This window comes from Diadema setosum, chromosome 21 (assembly GCF_964275005.1).
Source record: "Diadema setosum chromosome 21, eeDiaSeto1, whole genome shotgun sequence".
NCBI lineage: Eukaryota > Metazoa > Echinodermata > Echinoidea > Diadematoida > Diadematidae > Diadema > Diadema setosum.
In genome coordinates, this window is record NC_092705.1 from 13,439,243 (window position 1) to 13,464,709 (window position 25,467).

The following is a 25,467-nucleotide window of genomic DNA, read 5'->3' on the forward strand; positions in this document are numbered from 1 at the left end:
TTGTACTTTGACTGCAGGCATGCACTTCAGTGCACTCATTTTAGAATGATTTAACATAGATATCACAGACAACACATGTAATCAGTATCTGACTGATTGCAAATGGTACTTAAAATGCATGGTGCAAGGACTGGGCTATACATGTACATTTGAATTGGGTTCAGATTACATCAAGCATTGAATACTGTTGGGGTTAGCACATGAAATTTCTGCTGGAAGCGGCCACATGTGAATTCATATTTCAGTACATGTACATATTTTCTCAAATGCAGATGAACATTCCAATACTGGGTCAAAAAAACCCTGGCAATAGACCACAGAAGTGAAATGGTATGCACACTCTTAAAGGACAAGTTCACCTTCATTAACATAAGGATTGAGAGAATGCAGCAATATTAGTAGAACACATCAGTGAAAGTTTGGGGAAAATTGGACAATCGATGCAAAAGTTATGAATTTTTAAAACTTTTGTGTTGGAACCGCTGGATGAGGAGACTTCTAAAGCTCGTGATGTCATATGAGTACAACAGTATAAAGAAAACGTAAAGAAAATTCAACATATTTTCACTTTTTTCACATAATCAAAGAGCACTTGACTTGCCTCTTTCTAAAGGCAATGGGAATAATATTACCCATAAAATATGTCAGTAACCAGTCAAGGGAATGTGTACTTTTTCCAAAAGATGAAATTTTGTGAAATTCTCTTTATATTTTCAATATATTGTTGTACACATGTGACATCATACACTGCAGTAGTATTCTCATCCAGCGGTGACTGCACAAAAACTTTAAAAATTAATAACTTTTGAACGGATTGTCCGATTTTCCTCAAACTTTCAATGATGTGTTCTACTAATATTGCTACATTCTCTCAATCCTTATGTTAATGAAGGTGAACTTGTCCTCTAACCAATTTTACTATGAATGCTATAATACATCCACCAGTCCACCAACTCATTGAGAAGAATTTACAACTGTGCTATAATCTAAAATGATCATGATGAACAGAAATGTGATATAACTTGCATTGTAGTCAATTAGTAGAGTGTTCACAGTGTGTAGTGCAGCTCACTGCTTCACTGCCTGTGTGTGATTTTTAAAATCCAAATTTTTCATTCACACACTCAATACTACTACTCTTCAATAGATATGTTTATCATGACATTTATTTGCATGTATACATTTATAGCACAAGTATTACTTGGGTCACCCAGAGAGCATGCTTGAGCTTTGCTAGGCAAAACAACTCCATTGCATGCACACAGGTTTCAAAGCATTGAACTATATTTAATAGGAACAGGCGAACCTAATAGCCTATTACCAGGTTCAAATAGGAAGAATATGTATACCATACATCTGAATACATTCGAAAAGTGATTTGTCATACTTCCATCAAAGATTGATTGTTAGCACATATGTCGGTGAAGATGCAGAAGAAAGAAAAAGTTCATTTGCTGCTAAGTGGCAGGCCTGTGATTGTAGAGTTCTTTGGCTTTCCTTCATGATTGTCTAGCACTCATAGCTTTTTGTCTGCCACATGTATCACTCGTCAGCTCAGATCCCACAATCCCTCCTACTTCCTGTATCCATGGCAACTTGCCAAAAGATGGATCTGCCAGCTGTCAGAGTAGCCCCGGCCCTTGCCTGCCCAAATGAGGAACAAGAACTTGTTTACAGGGTCACCTAATCCCCCCCCCCCCCTTCATCTGTCATGACGATACTAACATCATTTGTCTCTTGTATTAAGTCAGCCCAAGTGTGTATGAGGCAGTGGAAATGCCTCTGCTCATTCCCAAATCACTTTACACTAAGAAAAATTCAAGCCTGTCAATTCAAGTGAAACATAAGTAAGAGGAAGTTATAAATACTCGTTTTCAGGAATGAAGGGTAGAGCTTTTACACTGAACACTTCAACATTCCACAGACAGTGCCAATCGCAGTCCTAGTATTGTGCAAGTCTTTGTGTAACACTCTCAGCATTCCACATCCTGTATTGTCCTGTATCTTCTCAAATTTCTCTGAAAACTTTTATGTCTTGAGCTTGCAGGAGTACTTAATATACCTTTCAGAGTACTACATATCACACCTGCCAACATACACACATCAAAGTTAAGGAGGTTTCAAAATGCCATGAGAGAGATATTGTGTGTTATGTATATGCATCTTACTTGGTGAATCATGACTCACAAATAAGGGGGACTTTTCATTATCATTGACATATATCGTCGCTGGGGTGACAAGACCTCGTATCTCAAAAATGTCAATTTTTTTTTTTTTAGCTTAATGGTCAAATAATGGGTCAAGTGATGTCTTGGCCAAATCCTAACTGTCTTACTCCAAAAATGAAGCCACCATGACATGTCAAAGAGAAGGCTTTCCCATTCACTATAGTGCTTTGGCCGCCATGTTTTTTCGCTCTCCTGAACATTTGACAATTTTGAAATACGAGGTTTTGTCACCCCAGCGACGATATGTGGTATCTAAGTATATGGCTTCAACAATGGTGAAATGCATGCCAAATGAATCACATCTAATTTGTGAGAACAAAGAACAGTGACTGATGCCTTGCAGGTACGTGTAACATCACCAATGTATTGACACAGCTGTGGCCACACATTTATCTTCCCACTGTAAACATTGGACCCATATGGACATCTGGCACTTGATTCATCCCTCATAGTCACGTTTCATTATCATCCTTAAGTGATAAAAGGGACATACTGTCATATCGATATCTATTGTACAATCAAAATTGTGGTTTTATCAATGAAATGCACATCACAAACCAAGTTGAATTCAACAACCTTCCTCTCCCTAACAACTCAGATGGCAGAAGTATGAAACATACATAAAATGCCAACAATGTGCTGACATTCAAAACATATGACCTATCACCACGCGAGTCAGAATACAACACAAGGCATCAATATCCTTGTGTGTTGTTTGAAAGTTTGCATGGTGATGTAAATGAAAGAGAGAGGTACACGGTATAATGGTATTACACCATGTGTACAAGCAACTGTACTTAAAGGGGCATTCCGGACGATTTTCATAATTTCACATCATGTAGTACATAATTCAACAGCTCCATGTATAGATTCGTGGAATTTATTGTGGTCCTAGAGCAGAGAAACCAATAAATTGAAAATCTTACACAAATTACACTGAACAGTGCTGATGACATCAGAGCCTCATATATTTCAGAAATGTAGCAGTGTAATTCCATTACAATACCGCTTGCTCAACAAGTTCACCTGTGAAAAATCCATGCATGCCTTCTTCTTTTGTTCTGCTACCTTGAGCCCCAACTCATGCATTCTTATGGTGAGGCTGTCATGTCATCATCCTTGTTCATTGCAATTTGTTATAAATTTTTAAAACATTCTCATTCCTTATCCCAATCAATATAAATTCTGAAACTGTGTACTCAGTTTGACTAATCTATAGTTGTTCAAATGTAAAAGTCTGAAAATCATCCGGAGGTACCCTTTAAAGACTACACGTACATGGCGTTCACGCAAATTTCTCTTCCCACCAATATCTATATTTTCTAATTTTTTGATTCTCAAAGAAAAGAGGTCAAAAGCCAGCAATCAGATAAACATATTCTTTAGAGAGAAAATAAGCTTATAAGGTTTAGATGGAGTGAAGTCTGCAGGAAATCAGGCATTCAACCTCAGATGGGTCAATCCAAACTTCATGGCCGTTGAAAAGTTCTGAATTCTAAAGCAGTCACAGACTTTGATGTACAGACAAGATGTAGCTATTAAAACATTAAAAGCTTCATATTTTTAACAAATAGCGTGGAAAAATCAGCAAAGAAAATGGAAATGGGATTCCATCGAATCCCATTTTTCTTTGCTCATTTTTTCACTAATAAATTATATTCATTTCTGGTCAGTTTCCCTTTGTTTCCATTTAAAACCAAATTTCCTACATTTCAGTCAAATCAGTTATTTAGCAGTTTTGAAAGCTTTAATGTTTGGGACTTCATCTGCAGAACATGATGAAATGCCATATACATGTACCTAGATTTACTTTTTCACTCCTATGAACAGTTGCAGTAAAAATTCACATAATACAAAAAAATCATACACATGTATACTACATTGAAACTGTACACTGTAAATATTTCAAATCTACAAATAAATTAATAGAAATATCTGTACACATAGAAGACCCCATGAATACCAAATTTGTATCTGTTGCTTTCTTATCCTGTACACATAATATAAAAGTACTGAGTCTGCACAACTAAGTATGTTGTATCACCAGTACATGAACTATCAAGCCTGCATTCCACACTACACTCCTTAATGCAAGTGTTAGGGTACTGAGTTGCCTGTACATTTATTGATAGCAATCAATAAAAAATGAAATAAAATACCTCTTAAAATCTGCCAATATTCCCTGATGAAAGTCTCAGCTTTGGTGATTAAACTGCATTAAAAGATATTCTTTCATTTTCATTTCCGTTTTTCCTTTTGTTTTCTTTTCTTTTTCTTAACAGTCTATAGCTCCTTGCTAGTAAAGATCTGTCTCGTGAGATGTAACGTGGTTTTAGTTCTGGTCAACACTGTAGGAGTCCACATTCAACAGATTTAATTTAGTGGCTTAGCTGAAAGTCTACGGTATTTGTAACTGCTCTGAAATATTACTTTGATGACACTTACAATTTGATCTGAATACATGTATCACCAAACCTTGGGAGTTTTCTTTCTTTCAAAACTGCTTTGATGCAGAATGAACTGCAATTTGGCTAATAATCAAATTTAATGTCATGTAATGAAGGAAATAAGTGAATCTGGAATGAAGAAGACACTCAAAATCCAGGCAAACGGTTGAAAAATGAATTGGCTGTCATGATATTGTTTCTTTCTCTGTTTCAAGAGGAGAATTCATAGAAATAGAAATTAAACGCAAAGGTTATTTCGGACTAAAATTTCCTTTGAATCAACTATTTGACATTTGCAATGATGTCACATATCTTTCTATCCATTCTAATGTTGCATATATGACTTTCTTTGGTTTTAATTCTACACATAGTGTAGCAACAACAAAAAACAAACAAAACAAGAACATAAACAGAAATTTAACAGGGGGAAAAAATGGCAAGGACACAGCAGCGCCCCTGGCAATTGGAAGTACGAGACACACCACTGCAGATATTATCATGAATGTCATTTCACTGTGAATTAAAAACAACAACACATTATCACATTTTAAAATAAAAATAGCTGGGGGAGGGGGATGGGGAGTGTGACATTTGTTAGTCAAAGCAGACTGGAAGACATTCACACCACACCTCGAATGGTGTCGTATCGTTCAGGAATATCGCCAATGTCTACAAGCTCCTGCTGACACTTACTGGAGATAATGGCTTGAGGTATTGTCAGATCTGAGGTGACATGACTTGTTCAACTCCACAAAATGATTTTGAAGAGGCTTATTATTTTTTTATTTTTCAAGGATGCGTAGTACATTATCTACATGAAAGTGTATAAGTCAATCCTAAGAAATTTCATGCGAATTAGCAGATGGCAAAAAGTTTCCAAATGGCAAGTCTTCCGGCATATATACGAGTCGTGCTCAGAGAATACCAATACATACTTGTACTCTGAAAAATACCTAAAAACAGCAAATCATTCAATATTTAGTAAAATGGATTAGCAACGAAATTGTATGCTACAAACATGAGAACTGCAATATTTCTCTTGACTTAAACCCACTGACTACAGGAACATGCCTTGGTACTGCAAAATGTTGATGGAATTTTGAACATTTTATGGGGAAAAATGTATTAAATACTTGTAATCACATAAAAATGAATCAGCTCAAGTATTATGATATAGAATCTCAGGGATATCAAAACGGTACAAGGAATATTTGTCAGGGTGCTACATGCCCAAGTTTGGCGCTCCTGTGAACAACAGGAGACATGAGCAATTTACAGTGTTCTAAAATATGCATGGCTAGGCAATCTTCAAAAATTGCTATGTTACGAAAGAGTACAACTGTCTAAGATAATTCAATACAATGAGAATACCACTTCCAATTTTGTCTTGAATACATGGTCACTAATGGAGTTTGATTATTTTGCAGGCAGGTTCCTTTGTTCTGTGCTTTCATTTCTGCTTGCCCTTAGTGTGTGTGTGTGTGTTTGTGAATACATTAATTTGTATTTAGCAAATGTAATACCTTCTTTCAAAACGGCTTCAGTTAGAAAACATAACTCTTGAATTATTTGATACCAAGGAGCTCATTTTAAACGAGGAAATTTGGTGAATACTTGCGCAAAAGTCTGCGGTATAGCTAAATGAGGTTTGCATGTGAAGTGATAATGTGACATACAGCACTTCCTGTAAGATATATGTTGCTAAACCATCCTTTTTTCTTTATCAGACATAAGAGTCAATCAGAATATGAAGAGGGGCTTTGCTTTGACCAACAACTGTAGTGGCAGTAACATGTCAGTGCATCTTTAAAGTACTTCATTGAGTTTTTTTAAGTAGGCAGTGAGAATGGGAAAATGTGATAAACTAGGGATAAAAGAATGAATTTAAAGCATTGAGCTTTCTCTATAACCTCTGGCTACAAATATAAACTGAAATAAATAGATTAAAATTATGCAAAGACTGGATCTTCACAGAATTACTAGCATAGCGTCTGTAATAAAGCTTTTTTTCTCTTTTTTTTCTTCTTTACGCTAATGTGAAGGCAATCATTATTGATCTCAAGGTGTAACGATTCTACAGCACGGGTAGAAATTAATCGCACTCACAGAATGAAACAAAACTAAATGAAGCTGCAATTCAATATCTTACGCATACCTGCTTTCATTCATTTGTACCTAATTTGAGGTATTTCAAGGTGAACAGCTCTCAAGGTTTACTATTATGTAGATATATACCCATGTGTCTTCACTATCTGATATACATTTTGTCAGTTGATAAAGAGAATCCAACAGATAGCATAAAGTGCATCCATTTCTGAACAGTTAGTTTCTTCCTTATACCTGGTATCTCTAGCGATGACACAAAGACCCTACGTCACTTTGCACTCTGGTGGCTAACTCCCTTTGAAGCAAAAAGGAATTATATGATACACTCTGGCTGAGCGTAAATGCAATCAACTTCAGAATTCTCCATTCAAGAGAAACTGCAGCCACCGTTTCATCCACATCTGTGACAAACAAAGCCGGCCACTTGCCCTAGATGCATCTTGATTTATCACATGGATCTTGGCTTCCACTTGAGTCTGACGTCATGCCAGTAAGAAGATTGTCACATCTCACTTTGCCCAATGGCTTCCATCAAAAGATGCTGGTCTTACTTCCATCATGCAAGTCAACATCCTGCTCATAACTCGTCCAAGCTGAGATCGTCGTCATCGTCGTCAAAGTCCGTGACAGATACTATCGAACTCTTGCCGGTACCTCCTCCCTTTGATTTGTCGCCACCTGAGAAATGAGAAATGAAAGAGAACATCGTCACTTCTGGCACTGTACTTAACGCTCTGTGAGCACATCTGCGATAACAATATTGACGCACACTGCCAAACTTGTTGTACTGCCTTAATGTGTGAGAAGGATGTCACAAAGCCTACCAAGCATATCATTTAACTTTTCTTGTGTTCCACATTCTGTTACCACAAGGGCCAAAGCTGTAGGATTAGTTGTTGGGATGGGATCAGAGGTACATCATCATAACTATCTTAAAGCCCCATGACAACTGGGAAACCATGATATCTCTTGGAAAAAGAAAATGATGCATTTTTATGACTTAATGGGAATTGGTTTCTTGCTGTAAGAGTAAAGTTAGAGAGGGTTTTCTTTTTTTCTTTTTACTGTTGCTCTACGTATATAAGATTGTGTGCTCTGACTTCAGCTCAGTGACAGTGCAGCTGTCCAGTAAGCAGTAGGTGGCACAGGTTTAAATCCTAAGCTAGTTCCTTCTTTTTCATTGGGTGTTTACAATAATAGAGATTGAGCACAAAATCTTATCTATGGAGAATAACAGCAAAAAGAAACTCTGAAACTGTTGATACATTTTCCTGTGAAATCGTTACATGCCTTCCTTTCATTCACACTTGCTTATTTAGGCAAACAAAATACAGGATAAAAAAACTGCTTGAAACTTGGCTGCTAAGCTCAAATGCAATAAAGTACCAATGTCAGTCAACTCGGTTTCTCATTCTTTGGGGAATACTACCACATCAAGAACTTGATTTATAAACAAAATTTTGGTTCAAATTTCTTGCCTACATGCTATTGCTTATTGGCAGGAAAGCATTGTTTGGCAAAATCTTTTATTTCATTCATCCATGCATTAACTCTTTTTCTGTTTCAGTTAAATCCTCTACTTGTGAATTCTTCACCTCTACTGTAAAACACAATATTTTCGCGGCATGAAATTTTCCCGAATTGGAGACGACGGTCTTTTTCGCGGCATGAAATTTTTGTGAGGTGCCTCTAACATTCAATTCATATGTTGTAGACAAGAACTTTCAAGTGCATTTTAATTTCGCGAATCTTGGCTCTCAAGAAATTCGCGAAATTAAAATGCACCCGAACATTCCTCATTTTACACTATTCACAAACAGTTTGCCATTATTTTCACTTATAAAAATTCGCCAATATTTTGGGTACCAATTCTTGCAATACACTCTAATTTCAATTGCAGCCAGTGGCAGGATTATGACAATGTGAAAATTTTCTGTGACATACTTGAATCACTGCCAAGTCAACATGACACGGCTTGTTTCACTTACCCTTGGATGAGCCCCACATGCTGGTGCCATAGGTGTTGCTGGACATGTCAGTGTCATTACTCGGCTTCTTCCTTGGCCTGGAGACAACAATACACACGGAAAAACATTTCTCAGAGCATTGACTCTTGCAGATGCCTAAGAATTTGAAATTATATACACACACATAATTTTATCTAAATTTGGAGGTAAGAAGCATGGCTTGCAAACAAACAACTTCCTCTATTCAAGGAATGATAATCTATTTCGAGCAGGTCTCCTACATTCTCCGAAATTTTACCAATAGCTCATGATATATGCTAGTGTAGCTCTGGGCCATATTAAATTTGGATATTCCTTGGATCTTATTATTCTCTAAAAGCTAATGGCATCTTCCCAATGTGTTGAGGAGAACCTTCAGAAAAAATAAATACATGTGCTGTTTCTTTTAAAATCACAAGTTGTGATGTGTGTCTGCACAATGAATCAATAACACATCAAGATTGAGCTGTTTTTTTCATATCGTCGCTGGGGTGACAAGACCTCGTATCTCAAAAATGTCAAAATTTTTTTTTTTAGCTTAACCCTATTCTAACTGGGGGGGGGGGGTCAAATTGACCCCCCCCCTCGACGTTTCGCGTTATGATTCCGCAACGCGCAAAGATTTTGCCGCGTCGTTTCATGACTTTTTTCATTCGAGTCTCCCGCATATTTTGAGACCAAATTTGCGACGTCCGGGTACACCGTTCTGAAGTTATGCAATGTTTTGCATATGCATGTCAACCCGAAAAACACTCGAATTCATGATTTCGTGTGCAAATCCAATGCAAACTGTGTTTTTTTGTTTAATTGATATAAATTAGATTATTTCAACTTTTAACCATTGAAATAAATCAATTCTAATGTAGATAAGCTTGAAAAAGTGCCTCCAACAAATTTTGACAAAAAAACAATATAAAACAAAAGATCGAAAAAACAATAAAATACATAAGAAATTAACAAAACAATAAAAAACAAAAGAAAATGATTTTGATTGCGCTATTTTTTTACTAGAAAATTGTTTGATGTGTCTTGAGGAACTCTGACACAAAAATTTAATAATCTTTCAGTCTTTTTGATGGAGTTATAGGTGAAAATATGATTTCATGCGTTAATTTGCATAATTAATTTATTAAAAAATATGAAATCAAAATTTTTCTATTGTATGACCATGTAATCTTGTAGTTGACATCCGGCTCTATGTTCAGGCAAAATTTTGCGGCGATCGCGCGATCGGCGGCCGAGATCTGAAGGGGGGGTCAAATTGACCCCCCCCAGTAAAAACTTGGTCTCAAATAGCCCAGTTAGAATAGGGTTAATGGTCAAATAATGGGTCAAGTGATGTCTTGGCCAAATCCTAACTGTCTTACTCCAAAAATAAAGCCAACATGACATGTCAAAGAGAAGGCTTTCCCATTCACTATAGTGCTTTGGCCGCCATGTTTTTTCGCTCTCCTGAACATTTGACAATTTTGAGATACGAGGTTTTGTCACCCCAGCAACGATATGCAATCGTTACCCATATTGTACAAACACTCATGAGGTATTCATCATGGTATTGGTGAAATGAAATATGGATACATGGGACAATTTCGCGGGAACTTTGATGTTGCATTTAACGGCAAATCTAAGTCATTGGAAATGCAGATACTCAGCTTCATGATCAAAACGGACGACAAAACAGACACTTTAATCTTCAAGAGCTATCATCACTGAAACAAGAGTAGACAGACAGTTCCCCCCCCCCCCCCCCTCCAGAAGAGAGGTGTGACTTACGCAGGAGTGGGACTGGTGGCTTTGGGGGCCGAGGCGGAGGTACTGTCGCCTAGCGACGAGATGGAGAGACTCTGAGAATCCTCATCATCCTCACTTCCTGCATCGGGGATGGTCTGGAAGATCGAGGGAGGTAGAATAAACAATTAAACAAAAAGGAGGATTAAAAATACAATGACTATCTCAGAAGGCAACACAAAATGCATGCAACAACTATTTTTTCTTCCCTTCCCTCAATTTATGCATTTTTATGGTTAGAATTACAGCATACATTTGGAAAACAAAGCTTTTGGTGTTTGATTCTTGCACAGAACGATCACTCCTTAGTTCATTTGAAAGACATTTACCAATTCAACAGGATATTTTTCAGTATATATGTACAGTAGAAAGGTGCGCCAAGTTTGTTTCTCACAACCAACACTACGGATTAGTGGCTCTCCATGACAATTGTGTGCATGAGAGGAACTTAGCATCAAAAAGCACAGGAAACAAACAAAACTAAACTCTTCATAGTTCATGCATACTGCAAGCAACCATATTCTCCTATGAAATATGATGGCTATATGTATCCAGGATCTTACCTTGCTATCTCAATTTTACTCAATATCTTTTTTTAATGGTTATACATTACCAAGCACTGTCTTTGAAAGAATATGAAGGATGAGACTTACAGGTATCCTTGGCGTAGGCGATGGAGATGGGGTGCGAGGGGCAGGCTGGGGTGGCTTGGAGCTGGTTTTTCCCCCTACATCCACCCCTCCCACTGGCTTCTGCCCCTGTCTACGCCCACTCAGCTGCATCTCGATGCTCTTGGTGAGACTGGCCACCATCGGACCCTGGGGGTCACAGAAGTGGGTGGAAAGAAAGATTGGGAAGTGCGAAAAATGACTTGAGAACATATTTCCTTCTTCTTGTCATGTGCGTGTGGTTGATGCTGCTCACTGACAGGTGAACAACAAATGGACCAATTCTCGGTATCGCCAATGCGCAGAAAACTTCTGCGCACGCTGAAGAGCCCTGTCATAGGTGATGCACTGGTGGGATTCCTCGGTGCCATTGTTCCTTTCCGGTTATCTCATGAGAGTCGCAGTTCCTATACAATTCAATGGAGTTAATTGTCTGCTTTTCCGTTGCTACCCCTGTTTTTCCTGGCTATGATTCAGCTTAAAAGAGTTGAAAGTTTCTAAATTTTACTGATTTGTGGTCTCTAAGGTCATGGTTCACCACTGCAAGGCTTCAATGTGCTGGTCACATGATAGAAAGCAAAGAAATCTTCAACAAAAAATATCCCTGAATAAAGACAGAGCGTGATCTGAGTGCATGTGCAGCCAAAACCGGGGCAAGTTTGTTTCCTGAGCTATCTCACAATGCATCTTAAACGCTGCTCTGCACATGGCACCTAGGTATTGGCGATACCATGAATTACTGGTCCTCTCTATTCGACACTGTTGTAATGTATACTTGTGATAGAATCCGTATTGTGAATGACACAGCTGTCAAAGACGTTTACACATTGATATATTCTTGCTCCAGGATCTGTTGTTGAATTTCAATGAACTCACCTGAACCTGTCTTTTGACTATGCTTACAACTTGCAGCACTTCTACAGCAGCCAATGGTGGTGGATTTGCTTTAATATTTTGTATTGTTCTGTTGTTTGCAAATACCCCTGCCAATGGAAGTACCGACCATAACCTCTGACCTATAGCTCAACACATCAACAAAAAGATCCAAAATCCTACAGGTTGATTTTCTATCAAGACACGTATTATGTAGCTTTACTGCATTGCTCACTTTCTTTTCATGAATCTAGCATAACTTAGGAAATGAAAATACCCGTAAGAAGATAGAGGGAAAGACAAATTAACAACTTAAACTAGAAATGTCGCTACGGCGACTGGTGTATGCCTGTGCCATAATGCATGGTTCTCCTAATAGGTCTATACTGTAGTGCAATGTCTTGACAATGTGTGATGAAAGTTTCACACAATTGGCAAAATATTAAAATGACAGGTTTGCCACAAATGTGCTGAATGTTCACTTAAAGGTTTAATTGGATGAATGATTAAAACGTCAGAGTGCAGGTATTTGGGGGAACTGATGATTTTTACTTGACTTTTTACCCTTTTATAAGTTTATGCATTGAGTAATTTTCAAGGTATTGAGAAAAAGTATAATTTCAGTATCAAATGGTAAAATAGTATTATCTAAACCTGGCCTTTGACCTTTGACCTCACAGTTCCAAAGAGAATCACTGTTAGGTAGAACATGCATAAATATGTAAGTTTCATGATAATACCTTGAGTTACTTTTGAGATATAGAGGAAGAAGTGCAATTTAGCACTTTCACTTGACCTTTGACCTTTTGACCTTTGACCTTTTGACCTTTGACCTTTTGGCAAGAAACTTTCCACAGAATATATATTGGGTTATACATGCATACATCAAGTTAAAAAAAAATCCTTCAGGCATTGCATAAATATAAGGAAAGCAGTGATATTTTGAGGAGTTGACCTTGACCTTTGACCCCTTGAACTTTGACCCATGACCCCCAACTTCCCTAGATAATCACTGCCCATCGGTACATGCATATATACTAAGTTCCATGAAGATACCTTGAACCATTTGCAAGATATGGAGAAAAACATGAAATTTCAACCTTTTTTTCACAAAATAACCTGTGACCTTTGACCACGTGACCCTAAAATCCAAACAAAGTATTATCCCCCCACGATATACATGTACCCTCATACCAAGTTTGATGCAAAAACACCTCACGGTTCTTGAGATATCGACAAAAACAAAACGGGACGGACGTACGGACGGACGGACGGACGGACGACCCGAAAACATAATGCCTCCGGCCACTTCGTTGGCGGAGGCATAAAAAACAAAACAAAAATGAAACAGAGCTTTTGATGTTGAGTCCATAGAGATGAAAGTGGCAAAAGGGGTCTGAAGGGAAATACCTGAGGTTGTCTTGTTGAGGCAGTTGACGGTCTTCCTCCTACTGGCTTGACCTCCTCCAGCTCACTGATGTCCTCCGAATCCCACTCGCTCTCACTCTCATCCTCCATGTCGCCCTGGAAACCATATGCAAATGAGATGGCATTAACCCCTTAGGATACCCAAACTCAAATGCCATTGACATTGTACATAAACAGATAAACACTTTGAGGAGATATCAAAAATATGTGCATAATTACCATCACCATCAAAAGCAGAATAAGCAATGTTTACTGAAGTTAGTCAAACTTTGAAAAATTATCTGTGAAAGTGTCTAATCATGATAATGCATTCTAATTCACAAAACTCTATTATTCTTGCCAACAATAAAAGTAATAAGCCACCATTGCAACTCTCATCAGACTTTTCCCTGTCTATTCAAAGACAAAGTGAATCATTATCTCTATCGCCACGTCACCCTACTCATCTGACTGACCATCCGTCCATCCATCCATCCATCTATCCATCCATCCATCCATCCATCCATCCATCCATCCATCCATCCATCCATCCATCCATCCATCCATCCATCAATCAATCAACCAACCAACCAACCAACCAACCAACCAACCAACCAACCAACCAACCAACCAACCAACCAACCAACCAACCAACCAATTCAAACTAAACTTACCTCCGTTTGTCCACTGTGGAAGCCATTAGTGGCCGGCTGAGGCTGTGCCACTGCTCTCGGGGGTACGTGGGGGGTCTTGTAGATGGGGTCTTCCCCGACGTCATCCTCGTCATCGAAACTCTCGCTTTCCTCCTCCTCTTCACTTTCGTCTTCCTCATCCTCCTCGCTTTCATCTTCAAATGATCTATACAGGAAACAAGTCAGACGACAGACATTTCTCAATATGCTGTGGTAGTGCAATGCTATTATTGTATCATACATCATCAGCATATCCAGGGAGGGGGCACAATAAACCTAATTTACGCAAATTTCTGACACATCAGGATGGATCTTAAAAAAGACAAATTATTGCCTAAAAGGGTAACAATAATAATGAATTAAAACACGGATCACTAAGAAATCCATTCTTGCCAGACTTTCGTTTAGCCTATGGAATAAAAGCTATTCTATGAACAAACAATTACAAACAATTTAATCAATCATGACAGGTTTGAAATGTCCATGTAGTGTGCAATCATTATATAAGTTAATAACGTGTATTATGAGCAAATACCCTGGAAACAATGTTGACTGGTAGAAAGAAGAGCATTCTGGACGTTTGTTTTACATAAAAAGCTTCAACTTCCATCCTTAAAACAAATTTAGAGTTTAAATAACCAAATGAGCTGCAAGTACATTCTACCTTACAGCACTTACACCCATAAATATACTCTCAAATTGATAATGTACTCACACTCTGGTAGCTGACTGTGGACCGGCAGATCGGCGGCCCTGTGCTGTGCGGCCCTGGACTGCCCGGCCCTGGGTGGGTGTGCCCAACCCCTTTCCCTGGGGCATTGGGCCCCTGGGGACCACTGGGGGTGGGGTCCTGACCTGCCCCGGAGACATCTTCTTAACGGCTGGGGTGGGGTGGGGCTTCTGCACAGGGGTCTTAGTCTTGGGCTTGCTGGTATGGACCACTTTCTGGGGTGGCGAGAGAGTGGTGGGTTTCTTCTTGCCTTGCGGAGAGACTGTACCATAGCAAGTTGACAGGGTTAGGAGGAGATTAGCAAAAGTATGAGAACTAAACGCTGTGGTAAAATTCATGCAGTTTTTGTTGTTGTTGTTGTTTTTGCTTCTGGTTTATTGTTACTTTCAGGTCTTTGCTTGTTTGTTTGTTTGTTTTTGTACTAACACTTATCACATAAACATGTGATATATATAAAGCATGAAAAATTGGCACTGTTCAGTCCAAGAGCATTCTGAGAGCAAAGTGCTTACTACCACTTGAGTTACTCCTTACATATTATTTGCCCCACACAAAAATCCTAGCATTTCTTGAACAATACAGAATAAAACAGCAGTGAACATGAAAACAAAGACAAGATTGACAAGGAGAGGTTAGCCAAACCAGGGAGGTGAGACAAAAAGGAGTGGGCACTCTGCCCTCAGGGTTTTCCCTATCACTCAACACAGGATTACAAGGGATCAGTGCCCCAACGAACAAGTAAACGACCTCTTACGTAACGAGGTCAGTCTGATCGTTATCACTGCTCTTTGATGTTCGATCCTCGGGGCCGCGGTGATTTGGCCCTCTATCGTTAGGAGTATGGACAGGCCAGTTGACTTGTGTGTGTTCACAAGGACTTGTATGAGGGTTTTACATTCTTTATGCAGGCTCACACAGCATGTACTCTTGGGACCTGCTAGTCTAAGAATTCAGCTCTCGATAGATACAAAAATTTTGAAAATCGGCCAAGAAGAAGTTGAGTTTTGACAATGTAACTGTTTAACAATAGCCATTGTTTTGTTCTTGTCTTAATCAAATTACGACGCAATGTCAAGTGTAAATCCTGACTAGCGCTGACGAAATTCACCTGTAGATCAGCAGATGTTGGGGTTTTTCTTTAGTCTGATGTATCACTTCATTGTTCGCTCGTGTTGGTTCTCTTGTCATATTTTTTGGGAAACTTGCGTACATCCGCCAAGACATGTTTTTTCTGGTCCCACTAACATATTTTTGTGAGCAATTTTAGTTCTCCAGGGGGTGAAAACACTATTTGAATGTTTGTTTGTTGTATGCTGGGGATATATTGAGGCAGGAGGGCTCGAATCTACAACAGAGTGGTCATGATGGAGACTACTATAGGACCTAATCTTGGTGAAATAACTTGCCTCCTTGCCTGGTGTATGGTGAAAACATGTGAGAGTTCAGTGAGAGCAGGGAGGTGTGTGTCTCACCTCCCTGGTGAGAGCTGAACTATCTCACATGTCCTGTATCACTGTATAACATGCCTGATAAGATATTCACCATGGCGCTTATTGTTTTTTTTGTCTGTCTCTCTGTTTTTGTTTTATTCTTATTTGAAAGCTGAATGGGTATCTTTATGATGGTTGTTGCTGTTGTGGTTGGTATTTTCTGTGCTAGCTTGGTATTAAAATTATTATCATCATCAGACATCATTATAGGGCCTGTGTTCCACTACTCAGCTGTTCATGTTTCCTTCATATTCTTACAATCAGTATATTATTATTGGTGCTGCTAATCATAATTTGTTTCCATTTCATGTAAAAGTTATTTCACCATATAACATGCAAAGTACATTGTTCCCAAGAAATCTTATAGTACATGGACATGTAAATGCATATAAGTTATAATACTTTAAATACTAGCTGCAAAATTCAAAATGTGACCATGCAACCAGTTCACTGCACATCACAATGCACCAGTGTTGTTTGCAGGCACAGCAATGGGTAATGCACCAGTATACACCACCCACCAGTACCACGTGGAGTAATCTAGGTTCTGGCCAGGGAGGGGTGAGACCCACCAGCCTGTGGACAAGGATTGCGCATGTGCACTGTGCGGCCAAGCGGCAGTAATCTAGTTAGTGGAGTGGTCTCTTGGGGAGTGCGGCTCCGAGGATGGTTCAAAAGACACTAATCCAGTGCCCACTCCTTTTCCTCTCACCTCCCTGGCCAAACACAGTTGTGGGCACTAACTGACCGGATCGCACCGCCTTGACGACAGGTTTGCCACTCTTCTTCATTTCCGAGGCCTTGCGGTCGACCTCCCGCTTGAAGCGCTCCCGGATGTCGTAGAATTTGGCGTGCTGCTTCGCAAGTTGCTGTCTCTCTTGCCTCAGCACCCGGACCTTGTTCTCCAGTGACTGTGCAGAGATGCCTTGCATTCCCTGGATCAGAAATCATCAGACACATCATATTTCAGTCACACCATTGAATGGACCGCATGGAAGGTACAGAGCACTACCGTTATAACGAACACAGTTATAACGGAATTCTCGTTAAACAGCAAAGTACGAATTCAGGTTCCACATGATTTGTCTATATATCTTTATAATTTATACTGTATTGTTCTCCTATAATGGAATTTTGATATAAGACATGAAAACTACCAGTCTCTTGAGGACTTTGTTGTGAGAGCAGTTGCCTGTACCAGTAAACCTGTCTGTAGAAACCAACCAAGGGAGATGAAAGGGGAGCCTGTTATAGACAGGTGGCCTCTAACTCAGGTTTGACTATAGTCAAATGTGTGAGAGCCGTATTTACACTTACACATGCTGTGGATTACTAATAATGTATTAAATGAATCTTGAATAGCAGTGTCCCATCACTGATACACAATGGAACATGAATGGAATTTCCTTCAGTGATGGAACATGATAAATAGTGAAGAAATTATGCTATTTTCACATGGTATTTCAAAGACAATTGATTGGGGACCATTTATTTTCCCTTGACTGATGTCCTCATCGTTTCAACAAAAATGTGCTGAATCCTGTCAAATGATACAAAGTTCCAACTTTGGTACATTTACATAGATTAATATTTGAAAGTTGTCACACTCAACCAGAAGGTTCAAGCCTCTAAACAGCCCTAAATAGTCTACTGACCACAGAAATAATGTGTTGAAAGCACTTTGAGCACCAGTGCAGTGAAAAGACATTCTACTGAAAGAATGTGACTGCCATCACCACTAACGCTTTTTAACAATCTACATGTGCTAAATGAAACTAAAACAAACAAATGCCATGCCACGACTGATTCGAATACAGCCAGAATGCGAGACTTCCATACGACAGCCATCTTGTTACCGCTGGTGAACAGAACCCAAACAATGCCTTGCCACAACTGACTGGAATACAACCAAATGACAACACTGCCAAAAGACAGCCATCTTGTTACCTCTGGCACACCACGCTTCTCCAAACTCCTCTGCAGCACACTAGATAGCTCGTCCTTCAGACCAGCGATGATGCGCTCCTTGTTGTGTGAGACTGTGGGTTAAGCGGGCAAACAAGACATTTCTCTCATTGACAGCCAAACATATAACATGCAGATGACATCATTTATAATCAATTCATAATAACTTTAATCACAGGTATCTTTAAAGGTCATATATCCCTTTTATAAACATCACAAAATTTTGCATGGTTGAAGAATAGTGTCTCCCAACAGCGGTGTATGAAATCTATAGATCATACACCTCAGTTTGTTTGTTTTTTTCTTAAGAAATGAAAAACTAACCCCATGTCACTTGAGAATGCACTTCTCTTTTGTACAGAGAATAACAACTGGAATTTTTTTCGCAGCCTGAATACATTCACTGGAAATCTTTAGTATTATTTCCCTTTCCATCATAAAGACATTTCCAGTTCTATCGTTCTGAGGAAAGGTCTAAATTACCTACCTCTACAATATGCCAGCTTTTGAAAGGAATCTAATTTTCAAGGTTGTAAAAAGGACACACAAATAAACGAGCGCTTCTGCAATTTACTTTTTGCTGAATTTACGACAAATAAATTTATCAAAGACTGCAATGGCTTTATCTCACGTGACTTTAGACTCTGTTTCAAGATATTCATCATAAACAGTGTATGAATGAAAAAGGCAGCAATTATTCAGACTAAACTGCCAAACCAATGTGATGATTTACAGTCTTCATGAAGCCCAAGAACATTTTCACTTGGCTCTCCCCTAAACATTGTCACTGTGGAATCAAATATGTTCCTTGGGGTTGGGATGGGGGCATAACCACAGAGTCACTAAGTTTGTTATACATGCATCACTGCCCTGAATGTGAACTTCACAATAATCCCAAACTGCACAGTTTGTTGAGCGAGTAGTTCTTGCAGACACTGGTAATGCATGATTAACCTCAAAGACATGAAACATGGCATACATAGAGTTATAAAGTCAAATACATGTATAAAGAAAGAAATAAACCGGAACAAACTAAGCAAAGATAAGTAAGTGACACTCTTGTATGTATATCTTGCCATAACATGCTATACAGAGGAATGTAAAGCCAGGTTTCTACCAATTTTATGCCAAATATATTGTATAAGTGCAAAGCATTGTCAATAAACTCCAATTGTAAGCAGCATAAATATGTGCATGCCATATTTGCCTGAAATCTATACAAAAACTCCCAAAAATTTTATGATCATGTATGAAGTTGCTTACACTTCTTTGTCTTGACCTTCAAAACTTTATTCTCAAATCTTATCTGCAAATTACTTGCTACGTAGCATCAGAGCCACCTACAAAAGTTTGATTAACTTTGAACAAAATTTCTCTAAATAAAAAGAGGGGGATAGAACTTTCAATCTTCTGAACACTAACTTCACTGATAATCATAACGATGATTGTGAAACATCATTAATCTAAGAACAGAAACATTCACAAATGCAAAGCATTTACATTTACATAAAACATTTTTAAGAATCCAAAAAGACACCAAAACTTACCTCCCCTCCTATCCCAACCCCACCCACAAAAAAAAAAAAATGGACAAATATATAAAATTAAAAGAAGAATGAAGGAAGAACAAATATAAAATCTAAATCTCTCTCTGCTCTAATATAACCCCTCTGAGCTAAGGGCAGAATACAGTACTAAGTGTAAGCAACTGCTTGGTTGATGAGCAAGATACCCACATGTATGATGTTGGTCAGGTTTTTGGTTTCCGCTAGCAGCGTCCAACTCATCCTCACTCACATCTGCAGGATCAACACGTCGGGAAGGGAGGGAGCACAAGCACAATGATACAAATGCGACAGAGACACAGCCATGAAACATCATGCCACAGAAAGTACAATAAACAACTTTTGTCTACTGAGTAAACAAGAACATACTCTATGAGATTCACAATCTAGCTGATCTACAACATTTTAAAGACAAAAATGAATGCTGGAGTACAACTGCACATTGACATCTACACTACAACATCATTTCACAGGTAGTCTGTTTACATCATCAGAATCTGTAAAATTATTTCATAATCAAGTCTCAAACATAATGCAATAAATTATGAGCTGATGTACACAAAAACTATGATTGAGAAAAGTTCTATTCACTTGCATATCTAGCAGATGATTTCAAGAATATTTTCACATGTAATAATCTGTCTCTCATGAAGTCAGGCAAAGTCAAAGCACATTTTAAACACAAAACTCAATCTTGACACCGTTCTATGTAAGTTATACTTCTCATGAAAAATTCTAAAACAGCTACCATTGCTACAACTTAAAATGTAGTGTATGTGCATCTACTGCTAAATGATGAGTGCATGTTACATGTGTAGATAAAATCAACAGGAAACAAACTGATGACTGATGGTGTGGTAATGCTATTCTGTGCTTTGTGAAAGTCTAAACACTAGAACTTAAAAGGAGATTCTACACTGGGACTTTGGTGTTTGTGTCAGTGTTTGCAGAACAGCACATGATCGGTTCAAATACTTATTCATTGCAAAGATAAGAGGAAAAATTGACGCTGCAATTCACATTGATAACAGACAGTCAAAAAATATGAAATGAGAATTGGAAACATGCTAAATGTTGTGACAACAGTGAATTAGTACTAGAGTGAAAATATCTGTTAGTTAAACACTCAAATAAAATGGAAAATTTTGAAGGTTAGAATCATGGACATTTCATGCAGGGTGGATGGCTAAATGTTCATGTTAATAGCATTCAGAGTCTAAAATCAAACATTTTTTTCCTTAGCATTTCCAATAAATTCTGAATCACTTTAGACTAAATGTGCTCTCATATTTCACATCTGCGAGCTTTGTGAAGGCAGTTATGCAATTACAAAGTCCTGCTTTCATCTTGTGGTGATCTTCAACTCTCTTTTCAAAATACATACAGGTTCCAGCAGAGGACAAAATTCCTTGTCTGAAATTTCAAGGTGATGTTGATTTAGCCAATGCATGCAGACAGTTTTAATTTAAAAAAAAAAAAAAAAAAAAACTGAAAATTACATCTCCTGCAATCACTGAATGTGTAGGTGGTAGCTGAGACTGTAACAGGAATAAAAATATATCCAAAAACAATACTATTCCCTCTCAAATTGAACAAACTTTTTGAGGGCTATGCAGAATCAAATGATTAGATTAGAGGACAAGTTCACCTTCATTAACGTAAGGATTGAGAGAATGTAGCAATATTAGTAGAACACATTATTGAAAGTTTGAGGAAAATCAGACAATCCGTTCAAAAGTTATGAATTTTAGAAGTTTTTGTGCAGTCACCGCTGGATGAGAAGACTACTGTAGTGTATGATGTCACATGCGTACAACAATATAAGGAAAATATAAAGAGAATTTCACAAAATTTCATCTTTTGAAAAAGTACACATTCCCTTGACTCGTTACTGACATATGTTATGGGTAATATTATTCCCATTGCCTTCAGAAAGAGGCAAGTCAAGTGCTCTTTTATTATGCGAAAAAAGTGAAAATATGTTGAATTTTCTTTACATTTTCTTTATACTGTTGTACTCATGTGACATCACGAGCCTTAGTAGTCTCCTCATCCAGCGGTTCCAACACAAAAATTTTAAAAATTCATAACTTTTGCATCGATTGTCCAATTTTCCTCAAACTTTCACTGATGTGTTCTACTAATATTGCTGCATTCTCTCAATCCTTATGTTAATGAAGGTGAACTTGTCCTTTAAATTTTGAGTTTAATGTTTTGTTTTGAAATGGGTGCCTAGTTTAATGTGAAATACACTTTGAATTTCTTCAAAATCCACAAAGTTACAAGAGGAACAAACAATGTATCTAGCTCTTTATCACATATAGTAATTTTTTCAAATTTGAAATTTCACAACTTGAAACAAACATTGTCAGACTTTGTGATCTGAGTTAATGCTTCCCTGTCTGAAGTCACAATACCATTCAAAGGGAGTCTTTCATTATTACATGATTAACAAAAGATCACTTAACGCACAGAAGTTCGTTTGAAAGGGCCGAGTACATGTACTTCTAGAAATGATTTATAATGGTTAAACATTAGTCATCACTACAAATATGTCAATTAGTTTTCATTTTCAGACTGACTAATAACTATGTTAGGCTAACCCCTAGACCCAGAAAAGATTATTATACAGTATTATGCTTCAACAGAGGCAAGAAGTCTCTTTCTCTGACCTGAATCGGAAAGGTTATAGGATGGATGGGTGCCGGTCAGCCAGGACTCGGACTCTTGCAGGACGCGGGACAGAGTGTCCATGCCTTCTTGTTCTGCTTGTGTTTGTGCGGTTTGTTTTGGATTGTTTTTGTTTTTTTCAAAGTCCATCACGGTTAGCCATAGGGACCCATCATCATCATTATCATCAGTACCAATGACATGAGATGGATTTCAGTGTAATAAACCAATGAAGGAAAAAGACAATAAGTGAATGGTGCAAATACCATCGAAGAAAAAAACAAACACAAATAAAAGCAAACAACAAAGGTGATACATTGCCATGTGAACATAAGAAATGAAATTTGGTAGTGTAGTATAAAGGATGAGAAATCCGGATGCGTTTTGGTTGAAATAGGAAGGGACAGAATGAAAATTATAGTTAACAATCTAATGAATACTGAGTCCACAGGAAACATTTCAACACAGAGGACCAGGAATTGCTACTAGAGCTTGAGTAGAAACACTCTAAAGGTTCAGCCACACTATGATCTTGTCTAATGTAATATGGCTAAACCAGAAAGAATAGCACCCATGACATGTACTTGTCGCTAAGTTTAGATAGAGATTTTTCTTTTTTTGAAAAATCATTGTCTACATTTGTATGGACAAGGACACATGCATTTGCCTAGCACACAGTCATTTCAGCACTCACTTATTCTGTAAACGACAAGCAGTGTGAAAAAAAGGGGTATGCAAATGCATCCACTCTACTGATTGAATATGGGCTGTTGATGTTTTACTGACACATGCCATTATTTTTTCTCAATGATTAAATCTGAAAATTCGCTGACATTTCATGCATAACTCAAATTCTCAGGTTGCACAGTTTCTAAGTCAAATGATGGATTACAATATACTGGTATCAAGATTTTTTTTTTTTTTCCTTCTCAAATTAAACATGCTGGTCATTCCACAAGAAAAGAGGGCAAAAGGCAACATAAGGTATGTTAATTACAGGACAAAGCAAATCCATATACAATGCAGTCCTCAATAAAATCAGTTGTAAAGCTCCTAATAGAGGGGTGTCAATATCTGAAAAAAAATGCAACTGTGCATCCCACCAAGCTATGGTGGAGTTTTTGGCTGTCCTCTCATTTGGCATGAGATCCAATTTTCACACCCGAGAACTCACAAAAGTGTTCCCACAGAATCAATTACAATATTCTCCTTGGAACACTAATCATTCCAGTTTTCAAAACTTCAATTCTACCCGTTGCTGGCAACAACCTGCACAGTTGCATTCATTCTTTTGGACTGAATAACAAAGTGACATCCATGCAATCCGTGGGATACACACAACAATCTCTAGTTGTATAATGAGGTGAGTATCTCATGCAAGACTGTAAGATATGCTTGGCAGAGTGAGATGCAAGTCACAAAACTTGGTCAGGAATTCCAGGGTGTCTAGAGATTTTTTTTTTTTTCATCCTCAGAGTCATCATAACAGTGAAAAGATTATGATATCACTTATCTACACATCATAAATTCTATCAATGGCACAAATCTACTAGCACAGCACTTATATGTGATGATCGACAGTCTACCAACATTCTATTTCTTACGAAGCGGAATGAATAAGTTGCAGGCAAGACACACAGAACTGCACATAAGTGACCTATACTCAACAAGAATCTCCCACAATGTAAATGAAAAATGTGAGCTAATGGATCACGGTGAAGAAGTGGAAAGGTTGGGTCATCCCAAGACACTTCGCTTTGAGGCAATACTAAATGTGGGGAGTGGTCACATGATATTGGTCTGTGTGTGTGTGTGGGGGGGGGGGGGGATATGTCACATAAGTGTACAACTCTTACATGTTGTGTTTAGGCTATCACATAATCTAATGAACCCAAATATCAAGCTCAGTATGGGCACTCAACCATCACAGAAACTTCACATCAGAGTAATGACAGTGATTATAATCATATTTCCTGTCAAAGCTCCTTGCCAGTGAAGATCAATGCCAATTCACACACTGAAGGCTATGCAATTACTTCCAACTATAGAGATTTGTATTTGACAAATTTTGCAGTACTTCACTGACCTACAAACTACCCACATCACAGAGGGTAAAACTATACAAGCTACATGCGTAATGACGCTGTGACAGAGTGCAACGGGTGCTAGAATGTCTACAAACGGTCATGCGTATCAGAAACCAAACAGACACACACACATACAAACACAAACACAGACAAGAGACATGCATCCACAAGATAAACCTCAACTCACCAAAGCTGGTGTCGTCATTGTCCTCTGTCGTCCCTTGCTGGTCAGAGATGGTCATCTGCTGTGGAGGCGAGGACAGCGGTTGTACCACCTCATAGTGTTTGGACTGAATGAAAGCATTCAATGTAAGGACAATGTCACAGAGTTCTATGCTCTCTTTTTTTGTTTAAATTCTTCGATAGAATTTAGCGGTTGAAGAAATTGGTCAATTTTGATGTATACAGATTTTCACCTGTCTAACAGGTTTTATTATCATGTTACCAGTCAAGAGGATATGACTACTACAGACAGCTTCACATTACTTTTTAAATGAATAATCAATCTAATCAGTCCCAATGGCGTATTTCATTATTCATTTCTCCCACTGTAAGGACCACTTAGCTTTGCATGTTATACCTTTGACACAATTAGCTTCATCTTAATATATGCACACAAGGAACAATCAAAATGGCACAAGTCATTGCAAATGGTATACTGTACGAGCTGAAATTTCCACGTGTTGTTATTTTTGCGGTTCAAAGGCGATTCGCGAAATTCATGAAAATAAAACCACTGCGAAAA

General features: G+C 38.1%; 1 protein-coding gene across 1 annotated transcript in view; it reads right to left on the reverse strand.

Annotated features, from left to right (window-relative positions):
* Positions 1-8,761: 8,761 nt before the first annotated feature.
* LOC140244563 (uncharacterized) overlaps positions 8,762-25,467 on the reverse strand; it is a 28,296-nt gene continuing 11,590 nt past the window's right edge. The window contains exons 11-21 of the mRNA XM_072324188.1: positions 24,910-25,012; positions 22,638-22,724; positions 20,137-20,199; positions 18,383-18,474; positions 17,184-17,370; positions 14,931-15,207; positions 14,198-14,381; positions 13,527-13,640; positions 11,229-11,393; positions 10,561-10,673; positions 8,762-8,846 (exon numbers count right to left, since the gene is read on the reverse strand). Coding sequence (XP_072180289.1) covers positions 8,762-8,846; positions 10,561-10,673; positions 11,229-11,393; positions 13,527-13,640; positions 14,198-14,381; positions 14,931-15,207; positions 17,184-17,370; positions 18,383-18,474; positions 20,137-20,199; positions 22,638-22,724; positions 24,910-25,012 — 1,470 coding nt within the window. The remainder of the gene's footprint in view (positions 8,847-10,560; positions 10,674-11,228; positions 11,394-13,526; positions 13,641-14,197; positions 14,382-14,930; positions 15,208-17,183; positions 17,371-18,382; positions 18,475-20,136; positions 20,200-22,637; positions 22,725-24,909; positions 25,013-25,467) is intronic.